The sequence below is a fragment of the Sardina pilchardus genome, chromosome 8 (assembly GCF_963854185.1).
Source record: "Sardina pilchardus chromosome 8, fSarPil1.1, whole genome shotgun sequence".
In the NCBI taxonomy this organism is placed as follows: Eukaryota; Metazoa; Chordata; class Actinopteri; order Clupeiformes; family Clupeidae; genus Sardina; species Sardina pilchardus.
Genome location: NC_085001.1, coordinates 18468999 through 18488298, shown reverse-complemented (window position 1 = coordinate 18488298; position 19300 = coordinate 18468999). Strand labels below are relative to the sequence as shown.

Below are 19300 nucleotides of genomic sequence, written 5' to 3'. Positions count from 1 at the left end.
AAGCAGAGCTGTTGGTGGCAGCACAACCGCCCAGCAAAAAATCTTTCAAATTGGAACAGTGACCCCCAGTGGATAGACAGCTGATGCAGAGACAGGAAATGGTTAAACATTTTCCTAACTGCTGAACACCATCACCCCCCACCCCCCAAACTCCACCTGCACCGCCGCTCACATGCAGCAGGGGGCACTGTTGCTCCACGCTCCAGCACAGCCGCCTCCGAGGGTGAGAACACAACACAGGGAGGCTCTCTGCCGCTGATACGATCACATCTGTTTCAGTGACACAGCTAATCCGATTTAATACATATGAGTTTATGTCCAGCTTTACTGGCCCCGAGATACAGGCACTGAAAACAGAGATTGGACATCCCATTAAGTTCATTGCCCCTAATGTCCCCACTTGCGTCACGCAAAACAGAGAAAAAAAAATCCCTTCACTTCAACATGCGGCAGCAAATGCAACAGAAACAAAGCAACAGAAGCAATGCAACGTCACCATGCGCCACTGGAACAGGCTCACACGCTGTTGCTGTTGTGGCACTGGCCTTTTTTCTAGCAAGCCAGAGAGCAGACAGTATGGACCCCTCAAAACGGCATAAACAAACGTGTGTGTTCTCACAGCCATCTCCGGTGGTACGGAAAACAATATTCAGCTAATGGCAACTCAGGGATAAACAAAGAACAACAAGAACAACAAAAACAAACTGTTGTAAAGTTGACATTTTTATAGATCGCTTGCGTTAAAGTCCGGTACATTTTCATTACAACTGATCCACACTGACTTTTGAACGATGAAACCGGGGGAAAAAAGGCCCTCTGGGAACAGAGTGAAAGAGTGCTACAGTGCAGTGTCATGTGTCCGTGTCAGTGTGAGTGTGAGTGCTGTGTCAGAGAACAGAACCAGAGCACTCGGTGACACCAGAAGAGACCACGACGAGTGAATCGTCACGAGCCGCTCAAAAACCGAGGCAACTGTCACGGAGCCCAGCAGCACAGCGGCCCCCCATTACACACTCATCAGGCCTAATGCCGAGTTCTGCCGGAGCCATACATCAGAACGGCTGCAGCACGCCACCAAAGAATAATTACAAGTGTGTGTGTGCGCGCGGGTTTAATTGCGCACAGTGAAATATAACTGTGGCTGTGTACGCCCAGGCCAGCAAGTACCTGGCGCCAGCAGCAGGCGGAGGGTGCAGGCTCAGCAGCACGGAGAGATTGTGTGTGTGTGTGTGTGTGTGTGTGTGTGAGGGGGAAGAGGAGGGGGGACTCAACGTTTGCCTGTGAGAGAGAGAGAGAGAGAGAGAGAGCCAGCCTGTTGTTTCACCGCTAAGTGGGCTTGTCAAAATAGACAAGAGCGTGACAAAAAAGGAGGGAGCTCGGGACAGTCACCGAGGGCTCGTCTTTCCGAAAAAAAAAGAAAAGAAAAACAAAACCGACAGAAGCAGACCCAGCCCCTTCTTGGGTCCGTGCTATACGGTTACTCTGCCCATGCCCACAGTTGCCAGCAGTGTGCAAAGGGTCCTGGAAACCCAATCCGAGGAGCACTGTGTGACGATGACGCACATCCAACACACACACACGGACGGACACACACACACACACACACCTTTTCTCTCGCAGGAATCACAAAAGGCCCACAATGCACGGTGGGGAAAGTGAGAACGCCGTTTCGAATGGCCTATTTTCTTCCACTTTGTAGCGTATTACTGAAACAAACTGCTGTGGAGACTGAGCTTCACACACACACACACACACACACACACACGCACGCACGCACACACACAGGGTCAAAGGTGATCCCACATGTATCCTGTTTTCCATTCCACACTGACGTTTGCTTGCGTAGGGTTTGTAAAGAAAGCTATAGCTTGAGCCATATGGAAGTGCTTGGCAAAGAGGGCTGTGTGCTCAGAGAGAGGGCTGTCAAAGTGATCTATGACCGCACGCTGTGATTATGAAAGCTCTTGAAGATCTCTCGACAGCAGCTTATTTACACAACATATAATTACATTATAGCTGCAGAGAACACACAACTACTGTATATGAAGCATAGCCATTATCAATTCTAATTCACGTCTAAGATACTGGGGTGTGCATGGCTTTGCCAGAACTGAAAATTCAGCATAGGACTTAGAGGCTAATAAAATCCCTGTGCAGTAATGGCTCTTGTATCTTATCACGATGCTGCTGACACCCACATCTTTGAGAGAGCAGATATCTGTTTTACAATAATAATAAAATTAGAGTAAGAAAAAAAATGTCTCCTTCAGCATAGCCGGCTATCCACAAACCCTATTAATGACTCTGGTGTTACATAAGGCCAAGTCTTTGTGACCAGGCTAATTCAATGTTCCCTCTCCTAATTGCGGGCGAGTGAGAGGTTAAAAAAAGACCCGTGGAGAGGGGGAAGGGGGGTGGGGGGTGGGGGCTGTCTGGAGGTGGGGGGGCTAGAGAGAGAGGGGGGTGGGGCCTCTGTCTTGCCCCGGCCACATGCCTTACATGCTGGGGAATTAATCAGGACTTACAGCGCCATGCAATATTCACCTGACTGAGCTGCTGAGACCAGGCCTGCTCCAAATGAGCTACTGATTTGATTTAGACCGACTGGGAGACAGTGAGCTCCTGTGCATGTGCGCTTCTGTATGTGTGTGTGAGTGCCTGAATGTGTGCGTCTGTGCATCTGTGTGTCTGCAGTCTGCTTGTCTGTGTAGTTGTGTGTGTGCGTGTGCGTCTGTGTGTGCATCTTTGTGTATGTCTCTATGTGTGAGTGTGTGCGTGGGGGAGTTTGACAGAGAACACTGAAAATCTCGCTGAGTGTGTTCTTTGAAAAGGAGAAGCTGTGTATATGTGCCTGCATGCAGTTGTGAGGATGTCTGAGTCAGGCACATGTAGTTTGGAAGCGCTGGTGCCTATGAATAGATGCAGGGGTGTAGCTGCACATTTGTGAACACATACGTCATGAAGCATCTATGTGTGTGTGTGCGTGTGTGGATTCCTTGCATGTGTAAGTGTCACACGCATGTGTGTATGTGTGTGCGTGTGCTTGTCAGCATGTATTGGTGTGCATTTGTGTGTGTCTTGGTTTGCATGTGTGTGTACTGTATGTGTGTACATACAGTATGTGTGTGTGTGTGTGCATGTATGTGTGCATGTATGTACAGTATGTGTGTGTGTGTGTGTGTGCCTGTGTGTGTGTATGCATGTATGTATGTGTGTGTGCATGTGTGTGTGCGTGTGCGTGTGTGTGTGTGTGCATTTGTGCTGAGCCTGAGGAAGAGAGTGGCGTGAGTGCTGCGAGGCTCCCGAGGCCGCCCTGGGGATCTGGGTAATAATGGAGCAGTAAACTGGGCAGCTCAGCACAGGCCCAGCCACACAGCACAGCAGCTGGGCCAGACCAGACACTTCTCTCTCTCTCTCTCTCTCTCTCTACCTCTCTCTCAATCTCTTCCTCTCTCTGTCTCTTTCTATCCCCCTATCCACAGAGCACTGCAGCTGGGCCAGACCCAGACACTTCTCTCTCTATCCCTCTCTCTCTCTACCTCCCTTTCTTCCTTTATCCCTCTCTCTCTCTCTCTCTCTATCCCTCTATCCACAGAGCACTGCAGCTGGGCCAGACCCAGACACTTCTCTCTCTCTATCCCTCTCTCTCTCTACCTCCCTCTCTTCCTTTATCCCTCTCTCTCTCTCTCTCTATCCCTCTATCCACAGAGCACTGCAGCTGGGCCAGACCCAGACACTTCTACCTACTTCCCTCTATCTCTCTCTCTCTCTACCTCTACCTCCCTCTATCTCTCTCTCTCTACCTCTACCTCCCTCTATCCATCTCTCTGTCTCTTTCTATCCCTCTATTTCTCTATCCTTCTCTCACTCTCTCCTTCCTCCACCTCTCACCGTCTCTCTCTCCAGGGCGGTGCATCATTTGCAATTTAAACGCCGTCCCAATATTTTTTTTTCTTTTTTTTTTCACCCCCTTCCCTCTCTCTTCCCCCCAGTAGACACGGCTCCGGGGGCGAGCTCCTGGCGTCCGTGAACAAACAAAGCAAGCCACACTTATCCTACCGGAGCTGTCAAGGATACTCAGTTTAACTGCAGGGGGATCGGCGGGGGCCTGCCAAAGCAGCACTGTGCGCGACTGTAATTTTAATTCGAGGCTAAAACACTAGTGTCGGGCAAAGACACGCTTCTGAAAACCAAACAAAAATATGATTTAAACACGCCTGCCTATACGTCTCAAAGATGAAAATCAGTACCTAGGCTGAGGAGAGGCCTGCGTGACTTGGCGGTCACACCTTTTCCTCACTCGCTTGCCCACTGCGGGTCATTAAACGTAGCAGACACCATTTTGGACTATCATTTAGATAACAACACTCAGGTTAATCATTTGACAACCAGCCCAGCTCAGTGGAGATATGATTTGTGTTTGGGTGTGCGCGCCTCAAGTGATTGCAGCTGAACTGTAAACAACAATCCAATCCCAAGTATGCTTCTGTGTATGGTCATACGGCTGTCTGCATCTGAGTCACTTGTAAGTTATTTTAGTCTAAATAGTTTTCTCTGCTCCTTCGTAACTATGTTACTGCTCTATCTTAAAATAACGATTCCTACCTTCTAACCTATTCCTACCCTGGTAATCTAATCACACAATCACTCATGCTTAACAACATGGGGACCACCAGCAGCTAAAAAAAAACATGTGAAGCTTAACAATTAAGGCTCATAATATGCAGCTCTTGAGCCTGTGTGACTCTATTCATCAACATTATGGGAGACCTACCTGTTGACAGTGCGCCATTTACATTGATCTCCTTCCATTTCCGACATTAGAAAGATTACATTACCGGGCTTTGCTCTGCTACAACGGGGGTCTAACTGGACGCCTGACTGGAGCTGCACGTAGCTTAAAAACGCAGTCTCTCTCTCTCTCTCAGCGGCCGAGCCCACACAGAATTACGACCTTCCCTCTGGAGCGCGGCGCGGCCGCATGCATAAAAGGAACAAATGGCGAGTAAATCTCTCCATTTAGGCATCAAACCACTCTATCAGGCCGAGGATGAAAGCGCAGGCCGGCGCAATCAATAATAATCACAATGCCGCTTGTTTAGTATACGGGCGCCCACACTGTGACTAACGATCAGTCAGAGGCTCATTTGCATTCGAGTAGCGCGCGCGCGGCTAACAGCTCTGACGTCGGTTTGCAGCCCTCAGTGCTTATGTGATGTGCCTGTGTGCCTGTGTGTGTGTGTGTGTAGGTGGGGTGGTACGTGAGTATGTGTGTGTAGGTGGGGTGGTTTTCCGTGAGCCGCCAGCTCTCTCTCTCGTCACAGAGCCCACTCAAGAGGCAGAGCCAGGTGTTCCGGCCGCAGCTCTGCAGAGGATCGACAGCGAGCTGATAACCCAACTCGCAGCCTTATCGGACACCTCCATCGCGCTTATCTCCGATCTGCCACTGCTAAGCATAGTGATTGGGGGGGGTGTTGCTTTTATTATTTCTCTTCGACTTTGACTCTGACAGGGAGTGAACTCTGTCTGCTAGGTTGGAAAGCAGAGATTGCCGACGCTAATCTGACTCCCATAGCCGCTAAGTGTTCGCAGGAACACACATACAGTACACATAACGGCAGTATCAGCCCCTAGGAACTCCCCGACGCTAGGCACAGCAAATATAGACACAGACAGACTCAGTGCTGTGGTCAGGTCTTCGCAAATACCCATGAGGTATGATTCACACACACACACACACACACACACACACACACACACACACAAACACACACACACACACACACACACACACACACACACACACACACTGATGGCCTACTGCTTCATTCCCCTTGAGTGATAATATTTGCTATAGACAGAGCGAAATGGAAACATCCATATAATTGGAAATCTTAATAAAGTCTTTCATTGGTAAACACACAAAAGGGCACAAACGGCATCCCCATGAATATCACGGAACACACTCTTCTAGAGTGCAGTCAAAGCAATAATATTCATATCTGTCTTTAAGGGCAATTTATTTAGGGGGGGGTATGAATAACTCTATGGTTCATTTAGCGCTACTTAATGCCAGCCGGCGTTTGCGCGGTAAAATCAGCTCCAACGTTACCGTCTGCTCCCACGTCTAGCACCGAACAAGCTCACAATACCGGGCACCGATGCTAAACTACAAAGACATGGCATGACAACACATATTCCAGTGATGATAAAAAACATGGAGGGCAACAGTAAAAAAAAGGGCTTCGCTGGCTGTCGCTACTCTAGGAGGAAGAGGAGGAAGAGGAAGAAGAAGCAGAGGAAGAAGAAGAAAAACAGTGTTTTTGACAGGAACACTGGAGCGGAGAGATGCAGGGGAGGTTGTGAACCTGGGGGCCTCTCGCGCGCAGCGGCAGCAGCCCCGGAGTCTTTGACTCCCCAGGGCAGTAATTGGATCCAGTCAGTGAGCCCCCACTCAACCCCACCACACCCGCCCCCCCCAGCCGAGGGGGCCGCCGTGGGGCTGCCATGCCACGCATCACCTCCACACACACACACACACACACACACACAGCAGCAGTAGCAGCACCCCCCACTGTGACGCACTCCCTCACACCCCTCTGGGGAAGAGAAACAGGCCCTGGCGGCTGCTTGGCAGAGCTGACAGCATGACTGGGTCCTGACGCATGCAGAAGTGTGTGTGTGTGTGTGTGTGTGTGTGTGTGTGTGTGTGTGTGTGTGTGTGTGTGTGTGTGTGTGTGTGGAGAGAGGGAGGGGGACATGTTTCTCACACCACTGCTGCATGTCTGCAGAGAAGAGGACAGGGGGAAAGAAGTCTACGAGGAGAGAGGTGCGAGGTTGAAAAGCGTGTGTGTGTGTGTGTCTGAGTGTCTGAGTGTCTGAGTGTCTGTGTGTCTGTGTGTGTGTGGGGGGGGAGGTGGTGGGGGGTGGTTGCAGACAGAGGGAAAGAGGAGAGGGAGGCCTCTGTGTTTAGATAAAGAAGGGTTCAAGCCAAGTGCTAGGGTTCCTCAGCAAGGACAAATGGAGGCCAGACATGTGCCTTGTCCCTGGTAAGTACGGTATGCCAGCACTTACAGTACAGTGCCTCTTTAACATATTTTCCCAAAATACATTGATTTTGCAAAGTTTCTTCAGCTATGAGGTTATCACACAAGGACAGTTAATATGGTTGTGATTCTTTTAACTTCCATAAAACACTGTCCTGCTACTTATACACAAATGCACAGGAAATTACGATAGCAGTCAGACTAGTTTAGAATGTAGCCTTGCTAAGACATATACATGTTAATCAAAGCCACGACCTTGGCACTTGGCCACTACACACACCAACTGAGCTACAACTCACACAAACACACCGGCAGTGCATGCAAGGTTCTTCACCTTACTTGCACTCAGGAACCTTCAAAAGGTCTACTTGGGAGCCTAGGAGGCAGCCCTAAGGCTATCCGTTTTAGAGCATAAGCTCAGGGAACTCTTGGCTCAAAGAAACTCTCTTTGTTTTTCCAATAAAAAAAAGAGTCTGTGCTGTAAGTGAAAAAAACCGTCTGCTACATTATTAGCCAAAATGGTTTCAAAAAGGTAAGTACAAAATAACAGTTCTTAGACAGCTCTTAGAAGAACCTATATGATTTCTTCAAAGAGACTAGAAAAAAAAGAACCTAAACGGCATGGCTATGGAAGTACTTTAACGTTGACATTGAGCACACCCCCATACGCCATTACGAGCTAGGAACTGAGTGACCTTCACATCTCGGGAGTGACATCATGCCTCCACCTGCAGCTGGTTTCTCACAAGGCTGTCTCTTGTCATCTTTTGCGTTGTCACCTCGGAGCATTAAGCTGCTCAGCGGCACACTCAAGTGACTGCCTGAGTAAGGCGTGATCAAGCCTCTCAGGGTTCTCTCGCTCTCTCTCTCTCTCCTTCTCTCTTCTCTCTCTCCCTCTCCCTGGCTCATGCTCTCTCTCTGTCTCTCTCTCTCTCTCTCTCTCCACACATGCACACACACAACACAACACAACACAACACAACACAACACAACACAACACAACACAACACAACACAACACAACACAACACAACACAACACAACACAACACAACACAACACAACACAACACAACACAACACAACACAACACAACACACACACACACACACACACACACACACACACACACACACACACACACACACACACACACGCACACACACACGGCACCTAGGAAGTCTCCACACGCGTGTAAAAGCCTCTCTCAAATCCAGATGGCTGCTTTGTGGCATCTCTCCCCCCACTGCAATTATGACGACACGCGAGAAAGGATTTTTCTCCCCCCACCACACACACACACACACACACACACACACACAAACACACACTAACACACACTAACACACACTAACACACACTAACACACACTAACACACACTAACACACACTAACACACACTAACACACACTAACACACATCTCCTTCGCCTTTTTATCTGGGAGGAAACTAACTTGCCAGTGGGGAAAATGGGTACGATGATAAACACCCACACAGCCCATAATATCCTAGAGTTTACACTGCTGCCAAGGACATTTCAGCGACAGATAAAACACAAAAAGCTCTCATCAGGCCAGCGATTGCATCTGGATGATGGTGCTTTATATGCATTGGATTCCAGTGGAAGGGGCGCACTCGGGGAGCAACTGATAAGGCGAGTTGGAGAGCGGATGGACCGGCTGGCTGGCTGGCTGGCTGAGTGCTCTGTGCTGTGTGTTGAGCTGAGCTGGTGCTGGTGCTGCTTCTGCGCTGCGGCGCGGTTGGTGATCTGCACTGGCTCAGGCGAGGAGGGGGCTGTACTGTACCAGCCGGATGGGTTTATCTGACATGGCCTCCCCTCGGACACGGCCCGCCTTCTCTTAAAATGCCTCTGCTGCTAAGGAGTCCTGCCCCCCGTGCCCCACACACACACAAATGCATACACACACACACACACACACACACACACACACACAATCACACACACACGCACACACACACACAATCACACAGACACAAATACACAAGCACAATCACACACAGACACACACAGACACACACACACACACAAAGCAAACCCACATCCATTTCCAATTTAACTGAGAGGACAGAGAAGTGTCCTTAAAGCAGAGCCCTAGGTTTCATGCTTGGGTACATGAGGCACCCTACTGTGAACACTTACTGCCACAGGGAGCCAACAAACACACAAATGCGCACAGGCCCGGAGAGACAGCGATACGGCCCCTATTGTGCCGAGTGTGCAACAGCAGCAATCACAGTTGGATTAGTAGCCGCTCTAATTCTGTGTTGGCTAATGTAATGTGCTTACTCCACCAGACATGGGAGATTTTCAGCGGGTGCTTAGCATTCATTCCGCCTGACAAGCATCGAGCAAGTCAATCCCATTATCTATGCTCGCGACATGGCGGCGGAGGCTTTTTTTTAAAAAAGGCGTCTGAGGAAGTCGGACCTGACAATAGCCTGACCACAGATGTTCCGCTTCCACTGCTGCATAAGCCAGATGTCACAATATCGAGAGAGAGCCGCGCGCTCCAATTTGCAGCGACATCCTTCGAAAGGAGCCAGGGCCTGCGCGAGCATCTGGAGAGCATTTTGTCTGATCTTTTTTTTTTTTTTTCTCGTAGAGACGCGTCTCCCATCGCGAGACAGAGATCGATGCCCCTATCCTTACGAATATCTCAGCAGAACTATTTTTTGTTGTTTGAAGTATCGACACGAGATTACTGACTGTAAGTAAACAGTGTCGGCGGCTACACCAGACGCGGCGGCCAAAAATGCAGTCACCCAGCGCATTGCCGCACTAAACAACAAACAAAAAAACACCCAGCAGCAGAAGGAATAAAGTGAGAAAGAACCAAAAAAGAAAAACAGGAAAAAAGCAAAAAAAAAAACAAAGAAAGAAAGAAAGACAGAAAGAAGGAGAGAGAGGGAGCACTTACCCGTTTGTTGTTCTTGGAGTACGTCTTCTTCAGGAGCCTCTCCTTGACCCGCTCCTGGTCGCGCTCCAGGCTGGCGGCGCACTCGTCGAAGCCGTTCTCGGCGGGGTCGGCGCCGTCCACCACGCAGCTCTCCTGCTCCTCGCGCTGCCTCTTCACCGTCGGCTTCTCCCAGCGCTCCTTCCTGTCCGGCATCTTCAAGGAGCCATTCTTCTTCTGCCACGAAAAAAGAGGGAAAGGGAAGAGCAGGAGAGGAGAAAGAGGAGAGGAGAAAAGAAGAGGAAGAGAGAGAGAGAGAGAGAGAGAGAGAGAGAGAGAGAGAGAGGGAGGGAGAGAGAGTAAGAGAGCCATTAGTGCACTGTATGTGTGTGCATGGATTAAATGGCGGTGGGGGTTAATAACATTCAGTCAAGTGCAAACCTCTGCTGAGCGAGTTCATTCGGAGCAGATCACTACAACAAGGTCAATTACTCTCGAGCCATCTTTAATCCTGTCAACGGCCACTGCAATAACTGCCTGTGGCTCAAGTGCTCGTGGAGGGGGGAAAAAAGGCAACAGCCACTCGTTGAGTTCCTCCACTTAAAGCCGATGACTAACCTCCGAAAGCAGTGGCCTTCACAAACAGCTGACTCCATTTGCGCATTTACAGTATGGTGGAGATCTGAGCTTGATGAGCACAGTCTGTACTCAGACCTACGCAAGGTGGCAGATCGATGTCTTGCTGTTGGTGCGTAGCTTCCACACTGTACAGTAAGAGAGTAACTACAACTGGGGGTGAATGTGTTGCCTAAAATCACCAAGGACACGTGATTGGCAGGCCTAAGTGAGCGTTGGTTCCAAAAGTTCCAAACACCGAGGGATAAAATTCTTCATCTCGGAGCCCACGCTTGGACAAAAATATCTTAAAACATTACTCTTGGTCTGCCCTAACTTGGTTGGAGCAAAGAAAAACATGTTCACATGATGTGTGATATGTCCCTTTGTTTTTTTCCATATGTGTGTATGAGGACTCTAAAATAACTAATAACTAAACTTTAACTTGAACCCTAGATGTGGAAACCAAAATGAAAAGGGGGTTCAGTAAACTCCTTTCTTTGTTCCCATGTGACATTTATCAGATCTGATGTCTATTGTCTGTAAGTACAAATTCTTTTATTCTTTTATTCAATTCTATTATTTAATATTTTAGGTCTTCACAATAAATGTCCATGAGGCTGGGGATATCAATGGCTGATAAAGGATGATAAAGGCTTTCAACAGAAATAATTTATCAGCCTTGGTTTTGTGACTCATTCATTCATGTTTGGATGAAATCCAGCAAACTCATCTGATTTGACATGGACTGACCCAGAGAGGGGACTGCAGGGCAAGATTGTTAGTTAAAATTTCGACATCTGTTCTCCGATTGTGAGCCTAATTTACACCAGTCAGATTCAGTCACCTCACGCCAGAGAGAGGCACCATTTGAATAATCAAATAATTGGCTGGGGGGTGTGTGTGGAGGGGGTGGACCAGATGGCTATCACACTAGCGTTAACAAAACAACTCCAATATGCTTTAAAAGGTGCACGACTTGGGGAATTTCCTCCAGGCCTTACCGCTAAATTAAACACGGGTAAACAATGTACCAGTAGCAGAAAAAAGAGAGAGAAAAGTGGGAGAACCTCGGCTCCACATGAGAGGTGGAGGAGGAGGAGGAGGAGGAGGGGGGGGGGGGTTGTTCTCCTTCTGAGGCCCTTTGGTGAGACCTGAAAATTGGTCGTTAGGATGACAAAGACGCGCTCGGTGCCGGCTGGGCTGACGTGACTTTGAATGAGGGCTTTAACAACATTACATTGACACCTACTGGTGGCGCGGAGCAGAGCTCTTCAGTCGCCCAGACAGCGCATTAATCTCTCCCGCGGGCCAGCCAGCCGTCCTGCTCGTCATGCAATTCATTATGGCGACGTGGGGGGTGGGGGGGGGGGTGGGGGGTTGGGGTGGGGTGGTTGGGTAGACGTCGTTTGAAGTGCTTTAGTGCCAGATAAAGTGCGACAAAATGAAAAACAAAAGGACATGAAACGTGTCGCCAGGTGTCTTCCTCTTCAGATCCTGCACTCGGCGGCAAGCAACATGGCAGCTATCAATATTCATGCTATCTGTTCAAAGACCTCACATTTGCATACCACACACACACACGCGCACGCACACACACACACACACACAAACCACATCCTCTGGGTGATATTAGCAGAACCGTGGTTGGTAAAGCATACTGTGCATTTCCTATTAGATCTAACCAGCGTCGTCACCCCGATAGCAGAGCCACCTTTCACCCCCCCCCCCCCCCTTTCCCCCCATCCTAAACGCAGCCATAAAACACTGGCCCTCCTAGCACTGGGCACTTAAAAGAATCCTGACACCATCTGGAAAGATTTGGTTTGGGAACACAGGAAAATCAGGGCCATGTGGAGGGAATTATGGGGAGGGGAGCGGGAGCAGGCCACAGGACTACGGAGAGCAACTAGTAAAACCACAGCCTCTTCACCAGGCACAGTGTCCGGTCACACGCGAGGAAAAAAGAGAAAAAGGGAAGAGGAAGAAGAGGAAGAAGAGGAGGAGGAGGAGAAGATATAAACAGAGCAGTCACCGTGAGACGGAGGCTCTGCAGGACCGGTGGACCCCAGCCACAGAGGCCACTTCACACGCACGGGTGGCAACAGGAGAAACCCACTCTCAACCGGTCTGGCCTGTGCGTGTTGCTATGGTAACGGAAGCGGGGAGGGCTGGCTGAGTGGGAGGGGGAAGAGGTGGGTTGGAATGGGGGTGTGGGGAGGGGGGGGGGTCGTGCTTTGTTATGGTTCCAGATTGTACCGGAGGGGGTGGAGGAGAGGAGGGAGAGATCTTTTTTTTTTTTTAAAGCGGGAGAGAGGGCGAGAGGGAGCGAGCGAGAGAGCGAGGGAGGGAGAGACATCTGTAACCGCGCAGTCATCCCCGGCTTAACCGCCCGCATCTGGTCAAGAGGCATGTCCTGAAATCTGGAGGCAGAGCAGAGAGCAGGGAGCGGGGAGCGTGGAGCGGAGCGGAGCACCCGCGGGGAGCCCGGAGCCATTCGGCGGGGCGGCGATGGCTGCCGCTGCTGCTCCAAGCATCCCACGGCCATTTGCAGAGCGCACTCCTTTTTCACGGAACATGCATAAACCACGAAGGGAAGAGAGAGATCTTTAACGAGCTGGCACTCAAACAGAGCCCTCAGTGCACGCAAGAGACAGAGAGAGAGAGAGAGGTAGAGAGAGAGGGAGAGAGAGAGAGAGAGCGAGGGAGAGGGAGTGGGGGAAAGGGAGGAGAGGACAGGCCGTGTGTGCGGGGTAAAAGAAGGGACAGGGAGCGATGATAGAGAAAGAGAGAAGAGAGAGAGAGAGAGGGAGAAAGAGAGAGAAAGAGCTTCTCTTGGGGTCAGTATGTTTCCAAAGGGCTGCTTCTTTCCATCCAGAGTAATTATTTAAGAGGCTCAAAGAGCTCAGCAGGGGATCACTTCCCCTACATTAGCAAGCGGATACTGGAAGGTTAGAAGGCCATCTTTAAACAATGAGATGGGAGGCGTGCAGGATCTGTACGGGCCTTGTTGCTCCTGACTCCATTTCCCTGCAGGCAATCATGTCAGGCACCTAATATTTACATGCTTTGTGGAAATGTACATTTGGGCCTTGGGCCATGCTATGATCTAGGATATGTGGGTGGTCTACATGCTATTTCATTCATACAACATTGCCTATATTGTATTTCACATTATACATATATTTTGTCTGTTACGGAATGTCAATGGAGACACATTTCTTTTGAGCGACAACCTACAGTACTTGACAATAAAACAATTCTGATTGTGAATTCTGAATTTAAAAAGTACACCTAAAATACATGATCAGATCATTTCAGAGTAATACGCACTATACAGTAGGCTTTTCCTACAGCCATGATGAGTATATGAGGATGCGTTGTGGAATGTCTGTTTATGCAGCAGGTATCAGATTTGCCTCGAATAATCCTAATTCTACTTCAAATACTGGTCAGGTCTAACATCTCTCTCTCCATTTCCCATTCAAACAGTCAGTAGGAACTATAGGAATCTACCCAGTGCCCAACGATGCTTATCAGCTGTACTGGCTATGTAATTTATATGCTTATATGTTATTATGGGGGGGGGGGGGGGGGGGGGATGATTCCCTGCCGCTGTGCTCTCCCAAAATGGTATTCTCCCTCTAACTACAGAGGACATGCAGCAGCATCTTCATCATCCTCCGAGCGTGATGCCAGCAGCCACCCACCCACCCAGCCAGCACCAGTACACACTCCCACTCTTAACCCCCCCAACCCAAGCACCCCGGCACCACCCCCTCCTCCACCCTCACGTCCCCTCAGCTGCCAACCACTGTGAGAACGGCCCAGCAGCAGCACTCGTTTGATCTGACTTCAGCTCTCTGCCAGGCTGAAGGAGGCAGCCGCTCACTCTCTCTCTCCCTCTCTCTCATTCCCTCTCTACCTCCCTCACTCTCTACCCCCCTCCCCTTCTCTCTCTCTCTCTCTCTCTCTCTCCCTTGCTGGCAGCCCACTTGATTAAACATTTCATCTGCCGCTGTTCCTGTTTGACAGGCAGCCGTCAGCCAAACCTCTTTATGGTGTAAATTATCCTCCGCGGCGGCGGCGGCAGGGCTGGAACGGAGGAGAGGAAGGGAGGAGGAGGAGGAGGAGGAGGAGGAGGAGGTGGTGGAGGTGGAGGAGGAGGACGGGAAGGGGGGGCTGGAGGAGCGAGAGATTTGTTACGCCATTTGAAAAATATTTAGCTTTCCTCACGAGCGCTCAAGGTGTGGATTTATGCACGAGCGGCGAATTTGCGACAGGATAAATCACTGTTAAGTGTCGCGCTTTTAAGTCGTATTGATTTAGTGGGGCATTCGCCGCGGCTCAAAACATCTGCCAGCTTCTGGCAGTACCTCAAATTAATGGTGCTGTGACTACATACAGTATACACCTTTAATTAAACCACAGCCAACAGACACTTCCTCTAACAAGTCCTTATATTGAGATGCTGGCATATGGGCCTGCCATCTATCAAACTCAATTCTCTCACAGCCGCTAACGAGAACATGTTTCGGAAACCAAACTAGTTAGATGCAATATGAAAAACAAATGTGTGTTTATGTCTTGAAATACTTCACAGTAATATTACATTGCTTCATTATGTTCCACTAAGCACCATAGCCAGCTTGTGACGCCTGTAATCTTATCCCCGCCACGTGGGATGAAAGCAGGAATATACGCTCGGCAGCCTCTTCCTTGTTTAAAAACATCCGGCAACCCTGGCAGCCGGAGTCGGCCTCATTAAGCGCCGGCCCCCGCGAATGCTGCCCAGGAGTGGGCCGGAGCTCTCCGCCACCGCTGCCTTCAAAAGCGGGACATCCGGCGGGGGGGCTCGCACTTTTGTTTCCCTTTCACCTCCGCCGCACGCACCTGCCTTTGGCCTCTTTAACGCAGCGCAGTACATAAAAAGTTACCTTAACTCTTCCTGCCTTTTTTTCTCCCCCTTTTTTTCCCCTGCCTCCTCTCTTCTCTTCTGCTCCTCTCTCTTCTCTCCTCTCCCCTTCTCTTCTCCTCTCCTATCCCCTTCTCTTCTCTCTTCTACACTCTTCTCCTCTCGTCTTTTATAATGGGAAAGAGCATGACACCATCTGGCTAAGGGCTCACTCCGGGGAGAGGCTCGGGGAGCTTGGTGACAATGGGTGGCGCAGAAAAACAATAAGCCACACTCTAAATCTCTTTAACGGCTATGGCAGGAGCCCAGAGAGAGAGAGAGAGAGAGAGAGAGAGAGAGAGAGAGCTAGAGAGCAGACCATGGCTTTCCACAAGCCCTCCTTACATCTCTGCTGTGATCTACCAGAGAGGGCGGGGGGAGAGAGAGATGGAAAGAGAACTAAAAAAAGTCACAAAAGAGTGGGTGAAGGAAATAGATTTGAAAAGAAAAGGCGTGGAAGAGAAAGCTCAAAGACCAAAGATGTATAAAAAGCAAGAGAAAGTAGACATACAGTAGAAGCAGAGCTCAACACGACCACCACAAGTAGATACAGAAGTGAGAGAATGAGCAAGAATGAAGTGAAATATTTCCCACTCTAAGAAATGTGTCTTACCATTTTTCTTGGAATGGGAACAGCACTTTTCTGGCAACAATGGACTAAAAAGGTGTTGTTGACATTACACTTCGATCAAATGCAGGGTTGTAAAAGTGTCTGTGTCAGTGCACTGATGGAGTGTGAAGCAGTACCTGGGAGTTATGTTCTATGGTGTTGCACCATGTGAATATGAGAAGTGTGACTTTGTTACAAATTCTTGAACTGTTTTAAATTTAAATGTGAGCGAAAGAGGTCATGACACATGACAAATGTCACACAGCTATTGGCGACAATATGGCTTGCATTGTAAAACTGCACACTTATTCACAAAGTTTTCTTAGGCAGGAACATGTTTGAAAACAGTCCTAAATAAATAATGAGTACAACCATTTATAGTAGGATAAGGAATACATCATCGTGGGCCAAGCAGAATGTGTGAACTGAGAATGCTTTGAGGCAATGCCTGCACACACCCAGGGACACAAACCTCATAGTGAATATCAGCCCTCTTCAATTTCTGGGGTGTCAACCATACCAAGTTTCATGCTGATTGGTGATGTCCAAGTATATGATATCATCCAACAAAACAAGAGCAGTGGTATTGTATTGTCTGTGTAACCTGCGTTGTGTTGAACCACCGCGGTCTAGCCCTGCACACGCCCGAACTCAAACCCGCGACACAGCAACACCTCGGATCGGGAGTCGAGCGTGCTAACAATCCAGCTAAAAGCTCAGGCTAATAGCTTTCATGCCAGCAGCACTCGTGAGGCGTCGGGGAGTGATGTTTACCAACGTTCGACACGCACAGCTAACTAGCTGGCATCGGTTACATCTGGAGGTACAATACAATGCCAAAAGGCAGCGTGCACCATACGGTCCCCTGAAAACACCCACTAATTCCCCTCTGGGCTGGAGCTAGGAGTGCAAGAGTGATCGGCTGCTGAGACGACACAGGAGTGCTCTGGGAGGCCTCTCCCTCAACAACAACAGCACCACGCTGCCCCAGGCCTGCTCACACTGGTGCCTCTCCAGCCATGCCAAGTCCCACAGCGAGAGAGAGTATATTTCATCAGTGGGTCCAGGATGGAGCCAGAGTGGTACTGTAAGCCTTGAGGGTTACACTCTCTCTCACACACACACATACACATACACACAGTGTGTGTGTGTGCTTCTTTTTCTATCCTCTTTTTACCCCACCCTCCTCTTTCTCCCTGACAGAGACCAATATGGCCTGTGATCTTGCCGCCCCCGGTCACAGGAAGCTGCCTGAGCTCACCCTGGTGGGTGTTATCCCACACACATACACACACACACACACACACACACACACACACACACTCTCACACACAGGCACACACACACGGGTGCGCACACACACATACACACACATACAATGTGGTGTCAGCAACAGATGCACAATGTGGCTCCTTCCCCAGACGAGAGTGCTAACTCCTCTTCTCTGGTTGCCACCTCATCCACACCTCCTCCTCCTCCTGTCTCTCCTCCTCCTGCTCCTCCTCCTCCTCCTCCTCCTCCTCCACCTGCTCCTCCTCCTCCTCCAGCTTGGCCTGTTTCACTGAGACTGTGATCCCCAAAATATCTCACCATCCAAAAACAAAACGGTGACTCATTCAAATGTCGATGCCAAGCTATTTTGAAAACACTTGCTTACTTGCTTGGGATTAGATGTAATCCCAAAAGTGTACACTACATAAAGTCCTGGATTAAGCGACTTGTTTTTATGGGCTACAAGGCCAAAATTATGCTCATCTGCTTGAATCATTTACTTGAATGATATATGCCCTGTCATCTTTGAATATGCTTAAAAAACACTTTAGGCTGGCGGGCAGATTATAACACGCAACCAGATCCAACGCTGCCCAACCGTAAAGAATAGCTGCACCGAAAACTCAAAAAAGCGATGAGAACCTGACACACGCTTGGGTGCCACAGTGTTCCTCGGAGGTGTGCGCCACCATCCAGCTGTGAAGAGGATGAGTGTGAAGGAGAGGAGGAGAGGTGACATAAAAATAAACCGAGCAGCAGCAGCACTACCGGCGAGGAGACGAGGAGGCAACAGGGGGGAGGGTGCTGGTCGATACCTTGGGCCTTTGTGTGTGTCTGTAACACCCCATACCTTTCCCTCACCTCTTCCCACCTGCCCCCTAGACTCCCTCCCGCTCTCCACCCCTCTAAACTCTCTGCTCTTTTCCTCCACAGCCCTGCTAGCGTTGTAGCGATAGCCACAAGCGTGGGGAGCGGTACGACGCGGTAGGTAGGACCCAGTGGTGTAGTCTCCGTGATACGCTGGACTACGCAGTATACCCACTTAAAAAGCATCACCATCTCAGTATACTCACTTCAAACGTTAATACATATCTTGAATTTCCCCTTGGGGATCAATAAAGTATTTATCTATCTATCTATCTATCTATCTATCTATCTATCTATCTATCTATCTATCTATCTATCTATCTATCTATCTATCTATCCTTGCCTATTTTGTGTTGATCACACAGTATACCCACTACAGCTAACTACTACATCACAGTATATTCACTACAGCTAACTAGACTGCACCACTGCTAGGGACCTCAGCGGCTGCACTCCAGTCATTATGGCACACACAGGTGAGTTCCCACAGCAGCAGCAGGGGAAACAACCCCGCGCTCCTCCTCAAGAGAGCAGTCTCTCCAGGTTACGGGCTCATCGCTCCGCACGGCGTGACAAACAAGATTGCCGATGTTGAGCGCGAACTGCGAGTCGGGGGGCCTCTCTCTCGGTCTCGCACAACCCAAAACACGGCACAGCGGAACAGACACGGCTGCACCGGCGGCCTCCTCCAAGTCAAAGTGATTACAGGGAAGGAAATGAGCACAGCACAAGTGGAGAGCCGAGTCAATGTTACTCGTGGAATTATCGTTCTTGTGATAAGGAAAAAAAAATCTCTTTTTTTTATTTATATATATAAAAAAAAGGACAAAGTCGTTTTGTAAAGCGCTGTGTAATCAATTCATTCGCAGACAAGCTCTCTGAGAGTCTGCCAAACGAGCGGTTCACTGTCAGAGAGGATACAGTGTCTCCAAGGCAAGTCCCCCGACGACAGAGATACTTTAAGGAATCTGGCCTCTTGAGGAAATATGTCACTACAAGCATGCCTCGTTTCAGAGGAAAATAA

General features: G+C 49.4%; 1 protein-coding gene across 8 annotated transcripts in view; it reads right to left on the bottom strand.

Moving 5' to 3' along the window:
* The window catches only part of fbrsl1 (fibrosin-like 1), a 251886-nt gene that overhangs the window by 172173 nt on the left and 60413 nt on the right, over nt 1-19300 (bottom strand). For all 8 annotated transcript variants that reach the window (XM_062543054.1, XM_062543055.1, XM_062543056.1 and 5 more), the window contains exon 2: nt 9983-10195. In XM_062543054.1, coding sequence (XP_062399038.1) covers nt 9983-10195 — 213 coding nt within the window. The remainder of the gene's footprint in view (nt 1-9982; nt 10196-19300) is intronic.